Here is a 20,561-nt window from a genome sequence, read left to right on the forward strand (position 1 = left end):
AAATGCTTTCAGTTTTTTACTTTGATTCCATCATGAAGGTATTCAGATATGTCACACATTTGCCATAAATTCTGAATGTTAGCACTCTAGTTGCTCATTAGATCACTGTAGTAAAACTACTGTTCACCATGGAAGTCTGCTCCTGGTATTAAAAGTGCATGTTTCAGTCTGCATGTCAGAATTTTTTAATTAAATAGAAGAGGATTTGAGAAGTCACTCAAAATGTGCCCTCATTTTCTTTCTTCAGCATTAATCATAATTTCTATGGCAAAATGAACCCCCTCATTGTGTTCCTTTTTAAATTAAATGTTTTAAGTGTTACCAGTTTATACCAATCAAGATGGCTTCAGGTGTGCCATACTTTTGTTATAATGAAGACAGTAAGTGCTCTAGTTGTTTTTAAGAACACTCTGGGACATTCTGTCATTGGGCTATACTTGGGCTACATCTGGGTGATATTTGGGCTACATCTGGGCTCTTTTATCTCTGGTGGCCATCTTGGGAGACTTATTTGTTATGAAGTTTCCTAATTTCCTCATTTACTGCAGTCTCCTCAGTAGGAAATACTTTCAGTTTTTTACTTTGATTCCATCAAGAAGGCATTCAGATGTGTCACACATTTGCCATAAATTCAGAATGTTAGCACTCTTTTTGCTCATTAGATCACTGTAGTAAAGCTACTGCTCACCAGGAAAATCTGCTGCTGGTATTGAAAGTGCATGTTTCAGTCTGCATGTCAGAAGTTTTTAATGAAATAGAAGAGGATTTGAGAAGTCACTCAAAATGTGCCCTAATTTTTCTTTCTGCAGCACTAATCATACTTTTTATGGAAAAATGAACCCCCTCATTTTGTTCCTTTTTAAATTAAATGTTTTAAGAGTTACCACTTTAATCCAAGCAAGATGGCTTCAGGTGTGCCATACGTTTATCAAAAGTAGGACTGTTAGCGCTCTAGTTGTTCTTTGGAACACTCTGGGAAGCTGCAGTAGAACACAAAGGAATCAACTGACAGTCTCTGCCCTTGTTGGATGTACATGTTTTACTGAGAATGTCAGACTCCATTCTCACATGACTGAGAAAGATAATGTGAATTTACAGAAAATAAGCTCTCAGTTTAGCTTATAGATCACCTTCCAAACCTCTGTGGGAAAAGCATGAGAAAATATTTTTCTCTCAATCATGATATCCCAGCAGAAGTCTTTTTCACATGGTGAAATCACCTTAGAACATACCACAATTCCTAAAATGAGTATGGTACCATCAACACATGATTTATAATGTAACTAAAGTCTTAAAACTTTCTATTAACTGCAATGCTTTTTAATGAGGTGCTATCATGTATATTGGTCCCAAGATGGCTGCCAACACTTCTTGGATGAAGTGCTGACAGCCAATCAGATCTCAGGATGAGATGTGTAGTTAGGCTCCGCCCACATATATATATGATTTTACTTTTGATTTTCTCAGGAACTACTGAACATATTGACACCAGACCTGCAAAAGGCACATCCCTGACCTGAGGACTACCTCTCTGCCAAATTTCAAGTAATTCTGTTCAGCCGTTCGGGCTGTACCTTGGACTAAAGGTCCCTATGGAAAATTGCATGGGGAAAACGCCTTTTGGGACCCCCCTTTTTTCTCAGCCCCCGCTTGACGAATCCCCCCCGAGACTTTCAGGGTAGGAGCGGAGCGGAGCGGAGCGGAGCGGAGCGGAGCGCCCCACCTATTTTTAAAATTTCGCGGGGATTCGTCAACCGGCGCCAAAGTTATTCCAAATAGAATGTTGCGGATTTCCTATGGAAACACGGTCCTAACTATAACTATCTATTGGCGACCGCCAGTAGATAATATATATATATATATATCTTGAAATACTTTTTTTTTAATTAATCCACAAAAACATTTATAGAGTAATAGAATTTACATTTAATTTTTCATAAATATATTTACTACATGTAATAATTATTAATTTTAATATAAATAAATGTACTTAAATGTATATATTTTTATTTTATTTACACCTCTCTGAACTCAAAAAGACCATCACTACCGCTCCAGACTACCCATCCTTGACCACTAGAACATATTACTACCTCGGTACATAACTCATTTCTGAATCATATCTCCTTGCGGCCCCTATAGGCTACTTTCCTAAATGCTCTTCACTACCCCTACACGCTACCTTTGCCTCTACCCTAAAAACCCCGTACTACTTCCATACACAACTCATCCTTGGACCTAAAAATCCCTTACTACCCCTTAAACTACCCAACCCTGTACCCCCAAAAAACGTACTACCCCTATACTCAAAATATCCCTGAACCCGAAAACCCCTTACTACACCTATACGAAGCCCATGCTTTGTCCTTGAAAGCAACTCAATAACCATACATACTACCCATCCCTAAACCTTAAAAAACCTTACTACCCCTATACATTACCCATTCGCTTAAGCCTAGAAACTACATACTAGCCATAAAATAAGTTTAAAAACTATGACCATATTATAATTTATATATTTTACATTTAATAACTTTTGCTTCTTAATTAATTTACATTTAATTACTCAAGAACAATGTTTTTTAATTATTATTTGAATTACATTTACAATACTTTCCTATTATTGATTACTACATTTAAATTGGATTACTTACAAATAAATAATTTATAATTATATAATCAATACTTACTTACATTAAATTAGTTACAATACATTTACTATTTGATATTTAATCCTAACAATATGTGTTTTGTGTGTATTTGAAGTAAATGCCTGCATTATAAAAATTGTAAAACTTACCTGCAATGTAAGGACTCCCGGTGTAATGATTGGGGGAGGATTTTGGGGGCTATTACAAGAGTAACACGGAGTTCTGGTCAAATTCTGCTAATCTCAACGTGGCGGAATTTTTTCCTATGAGGCTCCAGAAATGCAAGTGAGATTTGGCATTCCCCTAGTGACATTTTCTAATGCAGGCAATTGCAGGTTGTCATGATCAGAGGGCTGCTTCTCAAGTAGATTTGTTGCCACTTGAGTAGATTTTCGACTTGAGCAGCAGCAAAATCAACTTGAATGCCCGTGCGCTCTTGCGTACCACATAGTGCCATCTGCGCTGATTTTTTCAGTGCTGTTTACGCTGCTGACACTAAATTGCAGAGCTAGCAGCATGATATGCATATTTTTCACCCGTTGACAGAATCTCGTGGAGTTTTTCTATAACTCTGCGGAATTCTGTGGAGTGAAACGCCATGAGTTCCACCCACCCCAGCAATGACTACAATGTAATGACCCCTGAGGTGAATCCCACTATGTAGCAGTAGCATACCCTGAGGACTGCTGACGCCATAAAAATAAGAAGCATTGTCGGATGATACTGTGATTACTCTTGCATTCTGTATTATATATTAGTGGTGTATTTAGTAGGGAAAGAAAATACTTTTTCTTAAAGTAGATTATTGACTGGTCAATCCATTGTAAAGTGTTATTGTGCGCACTGTGGGATCATGTGTTTATAATCTCACACTTCCTCCCCAAGTAAGGCCTAGATTGCTCTCGATTCCACCCTGCCACCCAAAAAAGAGGGTATTTGAGACTCACTGGTCAGGACACCTGGGACCGAATTACAGAATGGGCGCACTTTCAATGTTTACACCACAGCGCACCTTAAAGCAGGCACTAAAAGATAGTATTTGAGCCTCATTTGGCAGGACACCAGGTACCGTATTACAGAATGGGCATATTTCCCATGTTTGCACCATGGTGCACCTTAAAGCAGGTGCTAAAAGAGGGTATTTGAGACTCAGTGGTCAGGACACCAGGGCCCGTATTACAGATAGGATGCACTTTTCATGTTTGCACCACAGCGCACCTTAAAGCAGGTGTGCCAGGTGCAAACATAAAAAGTATACCCTATCAGGAAGAATGCACAGCCCTCGGGGCAGCTGCAAACTTGTGCTGACCCAGGACAGTGCATTCAAGAGAAATACTGAGCCGCTGTTTGAAAGCTGCTCTGTGTTTCTCTGTGGACAAGGCAACCCGTCTGCACTCAAAGAGATCAGAGATCCCCTTGCACGCGGGTGCAGTGAGTGACTGCACCCACCTGCAAGGAGATGTCTGGGGGCGTCCATGAGGCCCCCTTTCATCCCTTTAGAGGGCTGCATTTAGATGGTGTCACATTTATGTGAAGCATTTTCAGTGAGCCCTATAAAGGCATGCTTGCCTCTGTGCCCACGTCGGCAGAGGCTAAGTGATTCCCTCATTTGCATGGGGCCATACCCCCATGCAAATGAGGGGACACCCTCTAATGGTAGCCCTGGGACTATATGTGTGCCAGCACTATCTGTATTACAAGAGGGGTTACACAAGTATCTGTGGCCCCCTTCTGCAATACCAAAGTGCCCCAGGGGTGCATAAAGCAAGTGCAAATGCCCGTTGCGCCCCGGGCACTTGTATCATATGACCCCTGTAGGTTAGGTTCAAGCAACAAGAGGTAAATTGACTCAATCACCTTAATTGAGGCTTTGTAAACCCTGAGCACATTGAGGGTCCTGAACCTTTTCTGACAATGTTTTTTAAATGTCTCCATAGGACTAACTTGCTTATTTGATCTATTTTGTTTCTATTTGTCACAAAGTTTGGATTGTTTTTGTTTGCTAGAATTTTACTAAATGATGCTAACGCCATCCTCATTCAATGTATTTCCCTCTTACCTGGCCAAATCTCAGTATATCTCCAACAGTGAGGTGAGAAAGAGCAGCGGATTAAAAAATATGTACCACTGTTGAAATTAATGTATCCTTCCTGCTCCATTTTCCCTTCGCTCCACGCTCCCTCCCTGACATCGTAAGGATCCCATCTCATTGGGGCACATCCATGATATTCATCTCACTGGATATTTCCCTGGGGGCTGGAGTCACTGGAGGCCGGTCTTTGAAAGCCCCTAGTAACAGCTGACACCTCTGTCACCCTTTCCAGCTCCTCAGGGTGAACTGCAGCAGGACCAGCAGGGGCATTCACTGATAAGCGGAGGAGGGAAAGCGAGGCTGAGGTGAAGAAAGACAGCAGAAGGAAAGAGAGAGGGGATGGGGAGACATGAGAGGGCAAAGACAGAGAGGAGAGAATAGAGAGATAGAAAGAGACAAATGGAGATGAGATGAGGGGAGTGTACCCAGTTTGAACATTTTTGCCAGTTCTTCTTTTGGCTACTAGTCTGGCCCTGCTTCTTTTAGCTAGGGATGTAAAGGATCTAACGGTTGTCTGACCAAGAGCTGCAACTTGTGATGAAATGTCGAGCAACGCTATTTACAACGCTATTTACAAGGTGATGTAAAGCCACTTAATTTGGCTTAACGCCGCCTTGCAAATAAGGCCCCCTTTCATGCTATACTTAACGTGAAAGGGTTGGGCCATGGGTGTTGGAATGGATGTTTCGCCGCAACACCGTTTGATTTTGATGCTGCCCCCCTTTACAAGGGTAGAGTAAATATGGGGCAGCGCCAAAATGAAGACCAGGTAAACCCTGGTCTTAACATGGCGAAACGAGGAGAAATGCTTAATATCTCCTCGTTTTTGCTTTTTCTATGTGTGTTTCATTGTGCAGCACGAATATGTGACGTTACAACGCCACATTTTACATCGTGGTAGGTAACAACACGGTCGTTACAATGACCGCGTTGTTACCACTCATGCCTTTACAACACAAGTCGTTTCTACGACTTGCACTAGATGACGCGCTGGACTTATGAATAGTATAAATTACTATTCCTACTCCAGTTAGCGCAGCAGCAGGGAATGTGTTGGATTTACAATCCAACACATTCCCTGTTGTTGCACACCACCTAGCGCAAGTCGTGGAAACGACTTGCGTTGTAAAGGCACGCGTGGTAACAACGCGGTTGTTGTAATGACCACGTTGTTACCTACCTGCGGGGTAAGAACAGAGTTGTAAACGCTGTTTCCCGTGCAGCACATATTGATAAAAGCAAACCACCATAAATCATTGTTTATGTGCAGGAAGGGACACCTTCCTGCACATAAACAATCATTCCCTCAATGAAGGCACTCTTGCACTATGGAGCCAGAGTTCCTGTGTTGGATCTAGGCATCTTAATTTAGCATTAGCGCTAGGGAAAATGCAGGGTTGACCATATGTTTGTAAATACGGTGCAGCCCTGTGTTTTGGGAGCCGCAGAGCGTGGCATTAGCATTTTGTGCTTAATGCCACGCTCCCCCATTCCTTTGTAAATATGCCCCATTGTTCCTCGGGAGCTTTTCAGGAATGAAACACCTTCAAGAAATTCATGAAGCAGTAGTGAGTGTGGGTGACGTCAAGCACGGAGCCCCCTGCGAGTCTGAGATCCACGCCTGCACACAGTTGTTTGACTTGATTTTCCTATTTACCTAATCCTGCGTTTGTATTCAAATGGTATAGCCCGCCCCTCCGCGAGACCTTCCAAGCAGGTCACATATGCTATTTGTCAGGCCGTGTCCTATAGATGCTTAATTGCAGGCACACCCCCGTGAAAGTGGTCCTAGTGCGTTGCTTAGCAGTGCTGGAGAGCAGAACAAAGGCTTTGAAGTAACCTCTCCCCTTCTCCTTCTCTTGCAGCGGCGGTAATGGTCCTGAACAGCATGAGCGTCAGCTGGAGCGCCCGGATACAGATTGTTCTAACCTTTTGCAAACTCATAGCAATTTTGATAATTATAGTTCCTGGATTAATGCAGCTATTCAAAGGTAAATGATTAAAAGCATAACTTATTATTTGCACCCAGCACACAAAGTCTACCTTAATACCCATAAGAATGTGTTACTCGTGACTCGTCAGTTTTGTAATGTCCAATAATCCATTCATCCATTTTAAGCCTGGTTGTTTTCAGTTTGCAAAGTCTCTTGGATTTATGTCATATTCTCTAAATATTGAAAAGCAGCAGCCACCCAGTTGTTAATACTGTTCATCATCTGATGCTGCAGCCCGGCTTAGCGGCTCATGCCATAGGCTGTGATAGAACGTGTTGTTTTGTATAGGTGTTTACAGTGTGGCGCCTCTGTTTAGTAAGGGAAGACGGGGCAATACGTCACGTGTTCCAAACCTCCTTTAGTACAAGATGTTCTCTGGCGCAAACATGGATGTAAGCAATCGCCCTGCACACGAATAGCTTTGCTAAACAAATATATGTCTGCTGTAAATGCTATCGAGCAAAAGTCTTGATTGCTACTGCACTGGCAACAAATTAATATCAAATGTTTAAAATCAGCCAGAAGACAAGAGATGGTGCCACGTTATCTCAAACGTTGCACATATTTGAAGTACTTATCATGATCAAATTTGTTTTATCATCCTTTCTTCCATCTTTCGGCACATCCATACTTTTTTTAGTTGTTTATCTCAGTCCTTTAATGCAGTGCATCAACTGAGGTCACCTCTTTATCACCAGCCAGATTATCCTCCCACTGCTCAGTGCTGCACTCCCCTGCCTGTACTTTCAAACAGCAATAACGCGAATCTGAAGCCCATCGTTTATGCCGGTGTGCTATTTTAGCAGTCTTATATCGAAAATTAGACTTTAAAAGCAAAAAGATGATTTCATTGTCTGAGGCGTTAAAGAGGAGTATGGCGTCACAAGGCTGTCCAAGAAAAAGTTCTAAAGTGCGTCATGAACCCACAATAAGTGAGACTAGAGGTATCTGCAATATCTCGGTTGGTTTCATTCACAATATTTGATTTCCCTTCTGTGTGCAGTAGCTTGATGCAAAGAGGATCTGGCAAGGGTGTGAGGGATTACTTTTGTGTTGACAGGGCCGATTCTAGGATTTTTGGGGCCCCAGCAGAAAGTGAATGTACGGGCCCTCTAATTTACATAAGTGACATATTCAGGGCTCCGAAAGCTGCTTTGTGCAGGCTCCTCCTAGGCCGCAGCTTCTACTCTCAGCCACCTATAAGCACCTCTTTTTCAGCTCATGTTGGGCTGAAGGTGTGAGAATTGCTTTTGGGCTGAGAGTTAAAACTATGAGGGTGATAAAGTGCTGGACGAAGGGCCTCCCGCTGTGTCTCTGAATGGGCAGCCAGGCAGGAGCCTAATTATAGAACAAACCTGAAAAGTGTGTCTCCTTGCAACTGGGACAAGAGGTGGTTTCTCCATCCTCTAGGCCTCCCACACCATCACTGAGAGACCCAGGGATGGGGCCCCACTCACATAGGCCCAATTGCTAGGAGACACCTTTCTTTCAGTTGGATCGGCAGGAGTACAAGAGGACCGGTGGTATGTTGCACTGGTGCGGGCCCCAGGCTGGTGGGCTGAGTGCGAGGCCCTGGGCAGCTGCCCCACTGCCCATGTCTAGCACCAGGTCTGTGTGTTGAGAGAAGAGCTGTGACGACATATGCATGCCTTTTGAAGCTGCTGGGAAAAAATGCATGATGTTTACCTGGCATCGTGCTTAGTAGTTTAATTTTTCTCTTTTCCTGTTTTTACATTTTTAGATTTGTTTTCTAGACTACGTGTGTGTTTAGGAGTGTGAGTGTGTGTGTGTGTGTATGTGTATATGTGTGAGGCTGACCTCCCATTGGGGTCTGGTGCAGCAGGTCTTGTAGCCAAGGACTTAGTTACTGAATTGGAGTAAATGAGGGTCAGAAGAATGATAGCCATGGCCCTGTGCGGAGGCCCAGCTGCGACCACAGAGTAAGTTCATAGTGCATGGGGCAGAGAAGAGGGCATAATTTATACAGGCTGATGCGGCTATGCCCATGAACTTTGGCTACACTAAGCGAGTTATTGAAAAGAGGGTCATGCCATCCACATGACTCCTTCCAGGTAGCACAGCGACAGAGAGGGCATCGGCGACCTGCATTTCGATGTACCTCAGAGGTTGTCCCATACCAGTGTATTACAGTTATGACTCCCTTGATTCTTCCACACACGTTGCACTGAGGAACTCTGCAATGCCCCTTGTTGGCTGCTCGCGCTGCCATAATCCATGATCGTCATCATCTGGAGTGTGTGGCAAGGGGACAACCCACAAGTGGACACAGGGCACTACTATGGATTTACCCACATGGTCATATTGATCTCAGTTGATACCCGTCATTGGCCTAGTGTCCTGCCTTGCTGACTGTTAGGGTAACCAGTGATTGAGTACTGTGACTTTCAAAGATGGGGAAACACAGAGCATCCAAACCACCATCTGTCTGGATCTATCAAGTGAAGACCAGAGAATCTCCAAAGAGGAGGTCACCCAGATGGAGAGCTCGCTGTAATTTCTGCAACCACAGACATCGGACCTCGAGAACTACGTACAGGACCTCACTGATCACATTCACTTTCTGGAAAGTAGAGTGGGAGATACGGAGGGGATTGATAGACTCAGCCACATCAGTATGATAGGAGTTCCTAAGGGTACCAAAAAATTTGATCTGATGAACTTTATGGAAAACTGGATCACCACTAAAGTGTTGCCCTGAAGCCTGTCCCCTTCCTTTTCCATTGAGTGGGCTTACCTATCCCTGACAAGCCCCCCGCCACCTGCCCCTCGATCCATAGTGGCTAAGCTGCTGCCTTTTAAAGACCGTGATGCTATCTTGCCGGGAAGGCTGGGCACTTCATCATTATTGACAGTTCTGATTTTTCCTGATTGTGATCTAGTGGTGCAGCACCACAGAGTTTCCATCGCTGTAGTGAAATGCAACCTCAGAGATACGAGTCTCAAATATGCCCTGCCTTTCCCAGCCAAATTCAAAATCATAACAGTGCATATGTCCTTCTTCTTCACCAATGGTGGGTAGAGTAGCATGGCACCTCACCTCAGGTGACGACCTGTGCAAATGGGCGTTGGGGTGTCAAGGTCCTCTGCACAGACAGAGAATATGGAACCACATAGCACAAATCCAGTGTACATTGATTCTAGATCATGGGCAAGCCACAGAGGTATGCTCCTCTGCCTTGAGGATTGCAGTGGCCCTACATACAGAGAGAATGTGCTTTTCTTCAGATACCTCCAGTGACAATTACAGGAAATGTGCCTCACCTTCTTCCAGATACCAAGAGGGTAAAACAGACCAAAGTAACTCCACAAACAGCAGATGTTCTGGTTTGGTGCATAAGAGGTGGGAGGCTCTCTTGCAGGTTGATGGCTTTGGGCATCTGCCTCTCCCTCTTCTGGTTTCTACTGTGAGGTAATATCAGAAGTAATCGTCATTTGCTGGTGAACATTGGCTATGGAGTCAGAGTCCTCATGATGGATGGATGGATGGATGGATATAACCTGGTCCACTTGCTCCGTAGGGCGAGTCAACCACTGTCTTAGTGCTTTGGTGGTAGGACTGGCCTACCCTTCCTTGGTGTCACTAGAGTGCTCCATTTGCTTATTGATCATCAGTTGGAGAATCTGCTTGCAGGCACTCAGTGGTGGTTGGAATTCCTTCACCACACTCAGGGTGGCATCCCAAACCCTCTTCTTTTAATTTTTTAGCTTCTTGACTTACAATCTTTGTCCATTGGGCTTATGCATGTTTGGGCAAGTATGAGTTGGAAATCCAGCCATGAGGAGCGTTTTACAGTTGGACATGTTGTTAGTTCTGTTTTTCTGCTCATGGGTAATCTTAGTTCTGAATCATCTCTTACGTTAATAGATGCCCTGTGGCTGAAGGAGCCAGAGGAAAGGTATCACGAGAGAGGTGTGTGTCAGATACTTCATTAGTAAACACTCTGCTCATGGCTCCACACAACTAGTGCACTTTTTGACATGGAACATTAGAGGGGAAGGGCAAATAAGTAAAAGAAACCATATCCATCTTACTTTAAGGGTAGCAATCTGCATATTGGAATTTTACAAGAGACATACCTTATCAAAGTCGAGGGCCAAAGGCTTCTCTGTAGGAGGAGGTGCCAATTATGTTGCACTACTTACTCTGCTTATACCAGGGGGTCCTGATATGGTTATTCTCGGGGTCCCCTTTTCTTTACAGGCATAACAAATCAGCACACTTAGAAGGTTGTGTTTGTGTGAGACCTGTTGGATGATATGAAAGTGTATATCCTGGGTCTTTACTTGCCCAACTCATGCATTTTCACACAGTCTCTATGGTTGTTGACAAGTCTTTTCATTGTCCATTCTTGGAGGGGGTTAATGGTTTGATGTGATTGTACATAAACATACAGTACAGTGATATGAGCGAACATCATCATCATGTAGAAGGTGCTCCAGTGACAGTACAGTGAATTGTGGCAACAAGTGAGAACAAGTGCACAGTAAGTGATATCAAACAAAAGTGAAGTAAAACAGCAAGAAGAAGTCTCTGCACTAAGTTTAGTTCTAAACCGACTCAAATGATGAAGTTTCTTCATATCACGGTGTTATATGTTTATGCGCAATTGCATCAACAAATGCATTAAAGAATCAATATTGGAGGCTTGATGAAATTGACCTGTGAAGCAATTACTTATTTACCTTCGTCTGAGGGAATTGTTGCTTCTTGATAGATATCTAAGAGGATGAAGTAGCTGTAAATGTGACTACTTAGCAAGTATGATTCATGTGGGAATGGCACAGGAATAGATTGGAAAATAAGGACTTTTACAAACACTTTTCCACTGAAGTGCAGATCTCAAATGTGGATCTCATAAAGTGGAGCCCTTCTTTCCAAGAGTCACAGCAGTCCAAACTGGGGTGGAAATTGTTCCAGGAGAGGGAGAGGGGAGGCCCCTTCATCTCTATAAGACAGTGATTGAAAGGCAACACCAGGCCTTTAATGATGGAAGAAGGCTACGGCCATATTAAATAAGTGGCTGTGGGAAGTTTTGCCGTAAGTTGGGACAGGAAGTACTAAAAAGATTATTGTTCATGGATTGGCTATGAGGAATTGGATGTAGGATATTCTTGAATCACTGGATAGTGCACAATATAAGACTTGTACCTCATTGTCACATCCTCAGAATAGCCGTGGACCTGGGAAGAACTTCAACAAAAAGATTCTGTATGACTGCTGGGGAAAAAAACCTACATGACTCCTAACTTATGTGGCACATAGGAACTGGAACTGTACTACAAGTACCCAGTGCTTGGCTTTCTTCTACTGCTTCAGGAACAAACATGGGAGTAGGCCTACCCTGCTTTGGAGAAGGTCTAAATGTCCCCAAAGTACTGGGCCATGAAATAGCCAGGTCAGGAAAGAAATATTGTGCATGGAAGCCTTTCATGATGAGAAAAGATTATATGAGATACCAGGAGTGACCTCCCTATCAGGAAAAATCTTTTAGGACTTGTTTATCCTCTGCAAAACTGGAACAAGATGCTGAGGTTACCAAGGATGATGACCCTCAGTGGACAAGGTTTAAAGGTGAAATTTGGAACACACTCATGCTGCAAAGTTGCCTCCATGGTGAAGTGAGATTGATGTTTTCGAAATTCAGCTTTTTCTTGAACAGAGCAGTTGACACAAAACATTCAGTCTTTAGTGAGAGCTTAATGACTATGTATCTGAATATGAAAAACCCTCATTGGCTCCTGCATTGCCCCAGTGGAGAATTTTGAGGACCACAAAAGTAACATAGTTCCAAGTTAAAAAACTTTAATCTGGTGTAACCTGCAAAATGAACCTGATCACCTCTCTATCGCATCCCAGTCCTAGTCTCCCATGAGCGTTGACTTTTAATTGTCGCTTTCGGCTTATTTTGTACTTTTTGCCTTACAACATTTAAAATCCATATCTCTGATTCAACGTATTCAATGCTATCGTTTTGCATTTCCTCGCTCATTAAATTGTTCTTTCTCATTCTAAATTGGTTTGGGAATAATATTGTGCTCTGTTCTTAACTTTAATGTTTGTTGTCACTTCTTCAACATCTCACACATTTCTTTGGTGAATTGCCTGCTGATTGTGCCACAGCTGATAGTCATGAAGCAGCATTTCACTATTTAGCGACCTAACCTGATTGTGTTTTTTAAGATGATAGTGATACTATCCCCAAGATTATTAACTTGCTTTCTAACATTCAATAATTAATTTCTTTAAATGGAGTTTCTACTGCAGATGTTGCCTTGACTGAATGGTGTTTAACCTCTTGTAATATTTAATAGCACTCATTTATTATGATGTATGAATGGAGTCTTTTGTCCTTGCTGAATATCAATAACTTCTTTTGAGGAGCATTGGTTGCTGCTGTTTTGTAGCATTATAAACAATAAGTATGACCATTAAGAAGCTCTGTGATGACCTTGAGTCAGCCCTGGTAACCACACTAAGAAATCTTGCAATGAAGACTCCAATGCCAGATAAGGCAAACTTTGGCAAAACAAAGGTGATCCCATTTACATCTTGCTGTTATAGTGGATGGTTTGCAAAGTGGATCATGAAGCTGGCATGGGAAGGATTGAATTATTTGAAGGTTGAGATACATAGGAACATTCCATGAATGTGATATTGTTGGTCAAGGTTACCATCTTAAAATAGGTATATTATCAGAGTTACTGTCATTTCCTTCTTGCCCTTGCCACCTTTGGAAATGCAAACAATACCGAATTCACATGGCAGATAAGTGCTTTTAGTACAGTGGAAAATGGAGTGAAAATTACCCAGTATATCTTTTTTTCGAAAATGTAGGATATAGTCCCAGTGGTTTCCAGATAGCTGGGACTCATCAAAGCCAGTCGGAATCCCCCGTCCTAGGTAGGATGAGTATGATACAGATGTTTGATAACCTGTGCTCACCTATGGGTAGCTTGGCACAGAGCTGTCAGGTTTATCCTCAGGGTCAATGTGTAAAGTATTGGCACAACACTACTCTTGCAACACATGGCTCATGCTGCAAAAAGACTCAACATCGTATGTATAAAACACTGGTCTTTGTATAACACACAAACACCTGTGTCGAAATCAACACAATATCTACATTGAAATCAAAACGATCTGCACATTGAATACATACTTTGCAGTCACATGCAATTGTCAAACATTCCCATTAGCAGCAGAATGGCATACCATATATGCCCTATTCAGGTAACTAACAAACACAACATTCCCAATAACACATTACCCCAACATTTGCAATGGTCAAGAAATCACAGGTCTTTGACTACACCTCATGACCCAGCCACTCCAGTCACTCAGCTACCCCAGCCAATGATACACGTTTACCCTACCGGTGACATGTTGATTAGAATGTCAGAACAACCCACAGCTGAAAGAAATGGTTACTTTGTTTAGTCCATCTGTATTAGACCTCCAGGCTCCCTCCCGCACCTGCACAAGTGCAGGATTTCTCTCCCCAAGTTGATGAAAGGTTGAGACCCAAGAAGCTGGTGCACAAGTCTGGAGAAGTGTTTTTCTTCAGGTGGAGGTGTGAGCCGCCATGGCTCTCAACAGCCAAAAGGCACAATAAAAACCCCTCAGGCCCATCACAAGGGTCTCCTCAACAAAGTGCCTTGTGCCGTGGGTCCAGGGAGAGGAGCCAACGGCCTTGGACAGAGGCCACGATGTCAGGCACTGTCGTCCTCCTAATCTGGAGGTCGAAGACAATCTTAGCTCCCAGCTCAGGCCCACAACACCCCTCAGACACCACACAGTCCTGAGTATAACTAGAATAGGTAATCTGGTTGGAAGCACAGGTCCCTCGGACTTTGAAAGCTTCCCCCGCACTCCCTGAACTCCTCACATCCAGGCACCTCAGGTGATCTTTACAGGCACAATCCTCTGCACAGTGTGATGACGGTGTACATCAGGATGGTCCTTGTTCAATCCGGCTATCACTTCCATCCATTTCCACTGCACCTTGCATGGTCCGTATGATCTCATGGAAACAGAGAGATCCTTTGAGTCTCTGGGATCTCATGGACAGCACACCAGCCAGTCGGCCCTGGGAGAGGACTTAGGGACCTGGGCTCCGGGAGGCGCCAAGACCCTGACCCTTGGACTGCAGTTGCCAATTCCACCCCCACATAACCATCCCAGAGAGGGCCCTCATTGTCTGAGGTCTCCAGTTTCCCTTGAGCCCCTAATGTATGGCCTTCTATCAGGAATGCACAGAAGTAGCTGTCCCCCACAACTCCCAGATGTGAATTAGAGACAGTCTGACAGGCATACAGAGCCACAAGTATCAAAATGCCCACTTTCCTAAGTGACATTTCCACACACATAATGGCGGTCTACTCGCATTGCTGGAAAGGATTCGCTATCAGGAACACATCAGTATCAAACAATACACTGCTACTATTCTGCACGTACGAAATACTGCTTAGTATCCTTTCCCTACATTCCCCCATGCTAATCCAATGCGAGAAGCAGGCCCTGTTGTACCAAAAAACACCATCTGGTGCCAGTCACTACCCTTATATGTAACGCTCACGTGCACATGCCCTACTTCTTCGCGACACTGCATGCTGTCAGCACGGAGAACTCCGATTTAACTAGACACATGCAGAACCTTGGCACGTAGCTTATTAAGTGCCAAGCAGAATAACTTTAACCTGCGCACACAGGCCCCAATAAGGCAAACCTGTGGCACAATTGATGAGCTACCTACGTGTATGCCATAGCCAGTGCTCAGGCCCATGGAGGTGCATTCGAATTACATGCCCTGGGTATGTGTCTTACTCCTAGAAAAGGGACTTACAGCTAACTCGAACAAGATAATCATGTATAAACCAACCACCCATATGTGTATAACAAGCTCCATGCTTTAGCACTGAATGGCAGTGTCAAAGGCACTCAAAGTTCAGAGGCTACCGCAGAGATCGCGTAAAACTAGGAATAAGAAAAGCAAAAAAGTCGAGTGAAAGCACCCAAGAAATGGCCATTTCCAACAGTAGAAATAGATTTTGCATCTTAAAAAAGATCATGGCGCACTTGTTCTGCTATTATCTCACTGTTAACTGTGTGACAAGTCAATTCAGAGATCAAGATGTTATATTCTAGAATAGAATGCAGTTGGGACTACACCAATAAATTGGTCATTTCAATGAGAAACAATGTTGCTTGTATGGGGTGCCCGTTGCTGTATTGCACATAGTTAATAATTCATGACATCCATAGCCTTAGTTTAGTGGAAAGTGTCTATAAAAATCATCAATAAAGTTATTTTGGAGGAACATGATCAAACAAGGGACTTTCAAGGTAAGGAATAAACAGCTGTTGACAATCATATACATGTGACCTAAATATAGGATAATGATGCTTCTAACATAGACGAGGGTTTGTCAAGGTTAGGAAAGTTAGAGTCTGCAAAAACTGTGACTTTAAAACTCGTTTTGTGAAGGAGAAAGGCAATAAATCTACCATTGTGTGAGAATATTCCTGTCAAAAAACAGTTTTGATGCTAAAGTTGAGAGCTTAAAACCCGTTGATCTGCAATTGAATTTGGCACTCTACAATATTTTGCCTGTGAATAAAAGCATTTGACTATATTTAGACTATCATAGTTACTCTGGAAGTAAATCCTCCATTCTCAAAAAGTTTATGAAAATACATGCTTTCACATGCCTTCAGTGAGTGAAAGTTAATTCATCAAAAAGCAATGGGCAGGCAAAAACAGCACGCACCCTTTAACCCCGGAACCAATCACAGACTAAACAGTTTTTCCCACCGTCGCCCCACCCCCTCGCACCCCTCTGCCCACAGACATTTCTTTGCTGCTGAAAGGCTAGGGGAAGTTCAGTTAGTGTAACTACAGAACATAAATGGGGCTAGGGAAGGTGTGTTTTTGTTTTTCTGTATTTCCCCTCATGACCCCAGGGGCCAGGCCTAGCAAGGGTGGAGCAAAACGTAGCAGTTTATATCTCTGGATATTACTAGCTGACAGTAGCGTCTCCTCGAGGGAGTGCAACGAGGCGGTGAGGCGGGGGAGTGGCAGGGTGCGGGTAGTAAACTCCGGCATACAGCCGAACGGAGGTAAGTGAAGAAAGAAAGAAATTAAACTAATTACATTGCGCGCGCTGCATCGTCATTTGGCATTGCAGCGTGCTTCCTGGATTTCTGCAGGCAAAAATACAAGTCAGAAAAGAATCGATCAGTGAAATCACAAAATTTATTTGGACATGGTCCTAAAATTAAACTGAAGCTTGATGGTTGATATATACCATTTGTCATAGACAGTGGTGCATCGATAAACATCATGCCAGTTGAAAAATGCCATGAACTGTCTCCAGTGCCCAGTCTCACACCATCAGAAACCAAGGTAAACAATTGGGCAGCCTCGAAGCCAGTACAAATTGAATGTTCATTCATGGCAACCATGAAACACAAAATGAAAAGGTACAAGCTCCAATTCCTGCCCTTCAGGGCACTTCGTTGAGTGCCTGTCTGCTCAGCTTCAGCACTGCTGCTGACATGGGACTAAGTTCTGTGAATTGCAATATCAATGTTCATCATGACATAGTGAATCAGTTTCCATCCTTGTTTCATGGATTAGAAAAGCTTAAGACAGTGCAGCTCCACATTCATGAGACCATTTGTCCTGTGGCTTAAATACATCTTTGAATTGCCTTTCATCTACAAGTTGAAAAAAGAAATTGAGACTTTGCTAAAACACGATGTCCTTGAGACTCTATTGGTCCAAAACCATGGGTTTTGCTGCTAGGGGTGGTACCTAAAAAGGACAGTGGAGGGTCGGTGTGAATTTGTGTTGACATGTGTCAAGCATACAAGGCAATCAAAAGAGACTGACATCCAGGTCCACACATTGCGGATATGATTACTCAGTTGAGTTGTGCCAAAGTCTTTTTGCGCCTTGATCTGGACAAAGGATATCATTAGCTTGATTGGAAGAACATTGCAGGTTTGTTCAAATGCAAAAGATTGAGGTATGGAGTTTCTTGAGCTGACAAACTTTTCCAAGATGTCATTTGTCGGCTTATACAGCTGTCACGCCTTGCTTTCAATTACAGTGATGATATACTGGTATTTGGAGCCACACGAAAGGAACATGATAGAACCCTTACACAAGTGTGCCGTCTACTTGCTGATGCGGGTCTCACGTTGAATGCTGAAATGTGACTTTCACAAAAACAAAGCTAAAGTTCTGTGGGCATATTTATTTGGAAGGGGAAATGACTCCAGATCCAGCCAAGGTTCAGGCTTTGTCATCTACTAAGTAACCATGCTGCGTTTTTTTCTTGGCATTGCCAGCTACTGTTCTAGGTACATCTGTGACTTTGCCACTGTGAGTACCCCATTGAGAGAGTTAACAAAAGGAAATGGTTCATTTAAACTGTCACAGGAGTGTGATCAGAGTTTTAAGACAATTAAACATGCAATTGAAAATGAGACTTGAATGGCTTTCTTTGATCCGAAATTGCATATAGAGATTGCCAGTCCCGTAGGTTTGGGCGCTATCATAACATAGAGGACCTGCAATTTCCCGAAGGCGTATTGTAGCTCATGCTAGCCAAAGTTTGTCACAGACTAAACAAGCTTACTTGCAACCTGAGGAGGAATGCCTCTCTGTTATGTGGGCATACAAACATTTTCATGTGTTTCTGTATGGGAAGCATTCTATACTTGTTACTGATCAACAAACACTGCTCACTATTTTTGACAATGTAAAGGCCAAAATGTTTCCTTGCATTGAGAGATGGGTGCAGTGCCTGCAAGGGTATGACTACACCATTCTGCACTGGCTAGGGAAAGATCTAAACCCTGTTTACCACACAGTGGCGGAGGCCAAGTCAATTTCATTGTGAGATCCAGCACTCCTGCTGCTGTGTTTGTGGAGCAAATATGTGCTACTACCAATGCAGACAGGAATATACTCATCCTCAAAGACATTATTATGAATTAAGCCTGGAGATCACATACTCAACAGTGAATATCAGAAATTCAAGAATGTGTCTGATGAACAGTCAGTCACACAAGAAGGGATTATATTGTGAGGGTAGAGAATTGTCGTTCCCAAAAGTCTACGATAGCAAGTCATTGAAGTGAAACATGAAGGACATCGTGGAATTGAACTCACAAAGCGTGCTCTCTGAGATCGTGTTTGGTTCCCTCATCTTGATGAGTGAGTTGAGAGAGGCCTGTCATTTGTGTAACTGTTTATCTCCCAAAGCAACACAGCATCCATTGAACATGTCGAATCATCCAAAACACATGTGGGAGAAAATTGCAGTTGATTTCTTTGGACCCCTTGCAAATGGTCATAACCTCATGGTAATAGTAGATGAGTACTCCAGGTTTCCTCTAGTGGAAGACCTGTTTTCATGATTGAGTAATTGAAAAACTAGAAGGGCTATTTGCAACCTGGGGTGTTCCATCCGTTCTAAAATCTGACAATGGCTCACCATTCAATGTTTGGGAATTCAAAGACTTTCTTAATCATTTAAAGATCATTCATCAGAAAAGCACACCTTCATGGCCGCAGGCTAATGGTGTTGTAGAAATTTTTATGAGCACCCTTAAGAAGACTGTCTAGCACACTGCTGTAGAGGGTCTTGAGCTCAAGTCAATTCTTCATTATGCCCTTCATGCATACAGGTCTACCCTTCATTCTACAACCGGCAAAAGCCCGGCCCCCCTGCTATTCAAGAGAGCCATGGGCCCCAAGCTGCCCCAGTGGACGACTGAAAGAAAAATCGATGTCAAGAAAGTTCGACTCACAGATTCCTCTCACAAGTCCCGAATGTAGACTTATGCAGACAAGTGTCAATGTGCTTGGGACAGTATGTTTCAGAAGAGGGATCGGGTCCTTGTTAAGTAGCGGGTAAAATGCAAATCTGATGCTCCCTTCGCTGCTGATCCATTGCAAGTTGTGACTAATAAGGGACATCTGGAGACTACTCATCATCCTGGAAAGTCCATTTCAAGGGATTTTTCACATTTCAAGCAACTTTCTCAGAGTCTGTTGCCTCCAGACATCCTTTATCTTTCGAGGCCCAGGAAAGCCCAAGACTGCATCAGTGTTTAGTTCACCCATGCCAGCTGAGCTTGTTTCTCCCGGGTTTCCTTAGCCTCACACCATGAGATCTGAAAGAGTGGCTTGAGTGACTCAATGACTCATTGAGGAACTATGATGTATATATATATATATTTTTGTTTGTACTTTTTATTTATCAAGGGGGGAGATGTAGTCCCTTGTGTATTATAGAGCGCAGACCCTCATTGTCCCTAACAGACTCTGTAGTCTAGATATATAAGTGATTGGATGTGGTTAATAAAATGTGCCAGTTACTGGTTACACTCTGAGATGTATAATACTAAGCCTTGTGTGTGGTTACATTCATTCACATGCTTCTAGGATGGGGAGGTTGCTACACCTATGTGCTGCCATTTGTTGTTGCCTAATTCTTCTGTCAGGGCAGGAAAAAGTGTCCCTTTGTACTGCTCTGTCTCAGATTCAGTCAATATAGGAGATGGTGTTGATTTGTAGAGACTGCCAATGTAGGTCTCTCAGGGGGGATGAATTATTTGTGCATAATGATTGGATCGGCAAATGCACAGGCATATGCAGGCGAAACACAACAGTGTCTAAGATCCCTGTAAATGAGGATTTTCTGCCTTGTCGATGTATAGGACGAAAATGTGCACAGGGGTTTTAAGTCTGCATTAGTTAGATAAGTTTTGTCTATGCAGAAATGAAAGAA

General features: G+C 43.0%; 1 protein-coding gene across 1 annotated transcript in view; it reads left to right on the forward strand.

Moving 5' to 3' along the window:
* Positions 1 to 20,561, forward strand: part of LOC146862282 (cystine/glutamate transporter-like) — a 682,155-nt gene that overhangs the window by 239,562 nt on the left and 422,032 nt on the right. Inside the window, exon 4 of the mRNA XM_085641482.1 lies at positions 6,609 to 6,734. Within this exon, the coding sequence (XP_085497608.1) occupies positions 6,609 to 6,734 (126 nt within the window). The remainder of the gene's footprint in view (positions 1 to 6,608; positions 6,735 to 20,561) is intronic.

Source organism: Triturus cristatus, chromosome 2_2, assembly GCF_964204655.1.
Source record: "Triturus cristatus chromosome 2_2, aTriCri1.1, whole genome shotgun sequence".
Classification (NCBI taxonomy): domain Eukaryota; kingdom Metazoa; phylum Chordata; class Amphibia; order Caudata; family Salamandridae; genus Triturus; species Triturus cristatus.